At 42.0% G+C, this 6,000-nt stretch overlaps 1 protein-coding gene across 1 annotated transcript in view; it reads left to right on the forward strand.

Moving 5' to 3' along the window:
• LOC142364629 (uncharacterized) overlaps positions 1–5,779 on the forward strand; it is a 50,298-nt gene extending 44,519 nt beyond the window's left edge. The window contains exons 7-9 of the mRNA XM_075444545.1: positions 327–403; positions 4,373–4,475; positions 5,723–5,779. Coding sequence (XP_075300660.1) covers positions 327–403; positions 4,373–4,396 — 101 coding nt within the window. The 3' untranslated portion in view covers positions 4,397–4,475; positions 5,723–5,779. The remainder of the gene's footprint in view (positions 1–326; positions 404–4,372; positions 4,476–5,722) is intronic.
• The last annotated feature ends 221 nt before the right edge of the window (positions 5,780–6,000 follow it).

Consider the following 6,000-nt stretch of genomic DNA (forward strand, 5'->3'; position numbering starts at 1 on the left):
GTTCTTGGTGTACTCCTGGCATAGAAGGGAACAGTAGTAGACCGCTGGTTCTTGAGTTGCGTGTGCTGTTTGTCTCTGTTGTAAGAGCTTGAGGAGTAATTACATTGCAACAGCCATTCGTTTCAGGGAGCTGAATTCTCTGAAGGCTGCTGTCACTTCCTAGGCACGCTAGGTCATGGAAAGCAGAACGTCTTGACTTTTGACGTCTTGACTTTTCTTGCAGTTTTTTGCATATAATAAATGTTTTCTGCTTTACTTTTGTTTCAACTTTGTATTTTAAGCTTCTTGAAAAATAAAATATTGTACTTGCTTCTCTTCTCTTGCAGGAAAGCATTTTGCAGAAGACAAACTTCCACTGATGCTACCAATGGAACAATCCCGACCTTCAGAACAAAGTTTTACAGTAAGTTGTATACCCATCACAGTGGTCTCAGAGGGGAATACGGCTGGGGTGAAACAGTTAATGATGGGGTTTATTAGTGAAGTGAATATTTATGTGAGATAATCTTAGGGAATTTACTGGATACAGGTGTTTACTGTTTTGGGTTTTTTTTTCTTGAATATTCGATCTATTCTAAATAATTGAATATAGCAAACCAAAATTCAGAATTCAGATCTCCGTTGTAAGGAAACAGTTCTGCAAGTTTGAAAAGTACTTCCTTGAATACTACACTAAGTTCTTACACCATCCTACTGGCATCATTTTAATCAGTTTTTTCTCTGAAGAAAGGGTGATAAGAAAACAGTAAGTTTTTTTGGGGGAAAGGGGGGAGAGGGGAGTGCTAGTGTTAATCTCACATAGTTAAAGCATTTTTTTTGATCTCTTGAAGAAATAAGTAACAGTTAATGCTTATTTAGCGTTTAATAGCCCTATGACTATCAAGAACTTAAAGATCTACTTATGTGTATTGACACTACTAATGACTGAATATTGATGCATTCATCATGAAAAAAATCAACCCTGAGAAAATACCTTCTCCACTCCAAATGTGCTTTAAAAGTGTTTTTAAATAAATAGTTTCCCAGTGAGGACTATTATTCTACTCTATAGTAGCTGGAGGAAAAAAAAAACCCACAACTGTTTTTGTGCCTAATGGGGCAGAGCGAGGGGGTCTTGCATATTTTGACAACAACTTTCTGTGCTTTCAGATACACAGCTCTCAGGTGAAATTAATTTTAACTCAATTTAGGGGGGGGATATTCCAGGGTTTTTTTTTTTTGTCAGCTACAGTAATCTTGTGTGACTTGTCACTTTCTAGGTAGCAGTCCTTATTCTCAAAACTTTCTATAAAAAAGTATTTAGGCAAGAAACTGCTTGCACATCTATCAGCATAAAATGAGATCTTTATTTCTATTATTATTAATAAAATAAAATATAATGATATTTTAAAATAGGTAGATACAATTTCAGTCATTTTAAGGTAATCTTTTTGAGTACTGGAAATTAACCCAGTTGGACTTTGCCCAAGAAGAAGAAACTGACACTTCCTGGATTTAGTGATTTTTTTTTTTTTTTAAATGCCCATTTTTAAACCTCAGAATAGAGCAGTTCTGTGAGTCTACTCAGGCTACACCCTTTATCACACAGGGCTTATAGTAGGGATCTACAATTTCAAAAAGCCAGCTGGGTAGCACTGCTGCCTTGCCAGAGGTTGCTGCTGAAGATGCCATCAGCGCAGCAGTAATTATCCTCAGGGTTTTGTGTGGCCTTTCAGAAGCGTCCCAATTAGTGATGCTTCAGCCTGAGAAGGGTGAAGCTCTGTTCTGGGGAACGAGCGCGCTGCCAGGCAGTAGGAAGCTGTTTGTCTCTCGTGGTCGGTTACAGACTTCCTGAGGTAACGGAGATCCTTATCAAATGTCTGAAGTCTTCACCCAACGCCACCTTGGTGTGCTTGGGAAAGGAAAAATGGAACTTGTAGCTTCTAAATTTGCTCTTTGTTCTGAGACGAATTGTCTCTGATATGAAACTCCGGACATCAAGCATGCGTGCAGAGACCAGATTCAGGAAGCAATCAAGAGAGTCATTTGTGGAGATATCTCTGAAGGTATCTACTAATTTTTCAGCTGTGATTAAAAATCAGACACAAAGCTGAGCTCCTTAATAAATGGGATTAAAAGTGGTATAGATGATAGTATTATAATAATGTTATAAAAAGTATGCCTGCCCTAGGATGGCTATATTCAGTTCAGGCCTCTCCATCTCAAAACTGGTCAAGAGATGTAAAAGACATTTAGAGATATGAATCAGGGCTCTGCTTGACACACAGAGATGGAATAATATTGTCTGACTGACAAAGTTATCACCTCTGTCTGTCTGTAGTGCCGACTGTGCGCGGACAGCTCAGATGCTCGCGAATCAGCCGACTGACAACACAGGCGGCAGTTTAAAGTAGACCATTAGCTTTGCTGACCTGTAACTTCCCCGCTTGTCAGTGAGATCTTTCCGACTGATTAGGAGCGTATGAAACTGCCGTGTGAAGCAAGATCGTTGCTTTATTTTTTGATGAAGACTCCTTGCTTTATAAGGAGCGGCACAAGTGACAAGTGAAGAAGAGCATGGCACAAATACGGGTGGTAGTGAAGACAGCGAGACGCAAGCGCGGATGTTACCCTTTCTGACCAAAGGAAAAGTGCGGATGGCCTGGTGACCTGGAAGGGTGGCTGTTGTGGGGAGAGGGAAGGAAACGCCTTGCCCTACAGAAGCAACCACAGAAGATGACATGGAAAGCAAAAGAAGAACTTGTTGATCATCAGTATTTTGGGTGCCCAGGGAGATTCAGAATGAAAGATTAGAAATATAGGTAAAAAGCAACAAAAATAACTTCAGTCATTAAGTTAATAAGCTGCTTGATTTTAAAAGTACTGTAACGTGATACAGAGTCTTGGAAGAGGCGTGTCTTTGCTTTCAGAGTATAAGCAATTGATCATTCCCTACAAGGAAGGAAGAAGTCCCCTCACCCCTAAGGAGTTGTGTTGTGTTGTAACTTGCGGTAAAAGGCATTGTCTGAATGAAGGAAGAGAATGCAAAGCATCCAAAGTCCTGTTCAGTGTGACAAATCACAATGAGTAAAGGTCAACGTATGAACAAGTGATTTTCCACTCTTGTTGTCCTTCTCAGTTGAGAACATTAAACATCTCTGTTTGTCACTCTTATCTCAAAAAACCCCACAAAACCATGAAGCATACACAATGCAAACAGTTTAATTCGGTTATTCTAATAACAGAATGAAGAAAAATATGCATGAATAGAGCCAAAGAAGCTGTTGGGAGATCCAGTACATAGTTAGAAAGCAGCTGGAGAAGTAGCTAGATGTCAAGTGAAAGCATAACTGAAAAGGAAGAATGAAGAATATGCCCCAGTTTAACTCCATCTTGCACAGTTTCAAAGGCCATTCCAAAACAGCTCAGGAAGGCTTGTGCTTAATATTAGACTAGAACTGAAACCATCTCGTTACTGAACCTTGTAGAGGCCGAGGTGACCCTGGTTCACTGAAGAAGTTACTTGCATTGGGATTTCAGTCCGGATGAGCAGTAAATTCACCATCCTTCTGGACCTTCTGTACTGCTGCTCAGGACATGGATGGGGTCTTACCTATGAGGGGACAGTGTGGAAGGAGGAAAATCTGCTTCTACCAATTTGTTGTTTTTGATTTTAACAGTCTTTGTGTCCTGGGTTCGGCCAGGACAGGGTTAATTTTCACCAGCATCCAGGAAGGGACACAGCCGGGCGGGCTGACCCCACCTGGCCAAACAGAGCAGGGTATTCCATACCATGTGCCGTCATGCTGGGTTCCGGTGGGGGGGAGCAGACGGCGGGAACTCAGTTGCGGCTCAGGAGCACGCAGTGGCGGCGGGTGGTGAGAGTGGCTCTGTCTGTTCCTGCTGTTTGTGTTGTGTATTCTCCTTATCAGTATCATTGTTGTTCCTGTTCCCTTTGTTTGCTGTTCTGTTAAACTGCCCTTATCCCGACCAACCAGTTTCTGCCTGTTTCTTTCTATTCTCCTCCGCACCCCGGCGGAGGGAGGGGCGGCCGCGTGGCGCTTTAGTTGCTGGCCGCAGCCAAACTATAACACTGTGTTAATGGTGCATTGTCTACCAACCTGTTACCAGCTCGTTGCTCCAGTTCACAGACTAGATTTCCCAAATTCTCCATCAATTTCTTGCATTACTGCCTGGGAAGTTAATGTGGCCCGAAGGAATACCCCTTATATACAAAGCCAACAATTTACTGTTAGCTTAATTGAAGTCTTAACAGTCTAATCAAAGAGTTATTGTTGCGATGAAGCTAACGCTGAAAGTTCACTTTATGTATGATTAAAGCTGATAGATGACTTCTTTACCCCTTTCTCTGATGTTATGCTCCTCTTTTCAGTGCCCCTGTGACTCCGGCGGTTGATGGTTTTAGCCGGGGACTGGAGAGCTACAGTGAGTTGCCAGCGTCCGATGTCCTTTGCCAGAGGTGTGTCCTGCTGGTGGTGAGTGTTTCCTACGCTGCCTTTTTGGGTCCACTGGTGTTAATTGTTACGCAGCTGCTAATGCAGACCTGCTACTTGCTCTTGGTTTGCCGTTCCGTGGTATGTCGGAGTTTACTACATAGTGTGATTTACAGATTTTGGAGACTTGTTCTTTGGTCACTTTGTTACGCCTAAAGCTGGTTTTATGTAGCTCCGGAGTCTGTGTTTCTGTGGTGACCAGTGATGAGTTTTTATAGTGCTGGGGCCCCCAGCATCATCCTGTGGCTGTACTTTCAAGTTATCTGCTGTCATTGCGTGCTTGTAGCCTCGTGTGATGCATTTTATTCTCTGTTATTATTTTCTGTTAGTTCGAGAAGTCTATATATAACACAACTATACAAAGCTAAGCAAAAGCAAGTAACAAAAGAGCTAGACAGCTGTTTGTAGAGACGTGCACCAGCAGGGCGCTGGGGACTGAGCTGCCAAGCTGCTGCGGCTGCCTTTCTGTACCGCTGTTCCTGCTGGTGCTTGGTAGTGCTTCACGAAAAGCGAAGACTGGGAGAGCACGAGGTCACCACTGGGCACTGGCTGGCTTGTATCCAGAGTCTCTTCTGGCTGGGGTGAGATCCAGGGTAGAGACTCATTTGGTGTTGGGATTGTTCTGTTAGAGAGCTGGGAGGAGCCTGCCGGACCGCCTTAGGAGAAGGTTGTTCTTAATGTGGTACCAGCTGGTGATTGTTTCTGGAAAGAAGTACACAGTAAGCCACAGGCTGAAGTACTGTCAGATAATCATAGCTTTTTTTTAATTCTTTTTTCCTCTTTTTGGTTTGTCTAGATTGACTGGCAAGTCATATAGAGAATGCAATTTCTGGTGATATTGCTTATCCTTGTACAACTATTTTTTCCTTAAAAAGAAAAGGAAAAGAAACAAAACTGAATTTACCACAGTTTCTCATGTGTCTTATGCTTTGTATGGTATCACAGCAGGAAGGAAGGTTCTTGGTTTCACAACATTAGCAGCAGTTTCTCGCAGTTGCAAGTAGAATTTAAAAGATTCACGTTTCTTTTCCGCATTATTTTCGTGATGATGGTGGTGAGAAGGCTGTTTTATTTTTAACTCTGCTTCCCACTTCAAATATGCAAGACTTAAAGGTTTTTATCATAGCATTTTATTTTGTATTTGCTGTGAGGTACGTGGCCACTGTGGGAAACAGAAATGTGAATTCTAATGTTAATTTGTGACTTACAACTCATTTTTATGAAAACAGAGATGTCCTGGATGTCTAGGAAAAGGGGGAAGAAGGAGATAAAGGAAAGGGGGGAAAAGAAGTAAGTCCTTTGAATTTTTCACCCTGTTTTGGTCAGTCACGTATAAGCTGTTAGCTATGCTGGTGCGTTTCGTGTTTGTGCCTTGCCTTTGAGTGGTAAGGAAGCTTCTCCTTTTGGCTTGCCCTACTTAAACATGTTTGGATTGTGAGGAGATGTCTTTGTGATAATACTTTGCTTTATGGCAATAAGATCATTATATTTTGATGTTGCTGCAGTA

Source organism: Opisthocomus hoazin, chromosome 2, assembly GCF_030867145.1.
Source record: "Opisthocomus hoazin isolate bOpiHoa1 chromosome 2, bOpiHoa1.hap1, whole genome shotgun sequence".
Lineage (NCBI taxonomy): Eukaryota > Metazoa > Chordata > Aves > Opisthocomiformes > Opisthocomidae > Opisthocomus > Opisthocomus hoazin.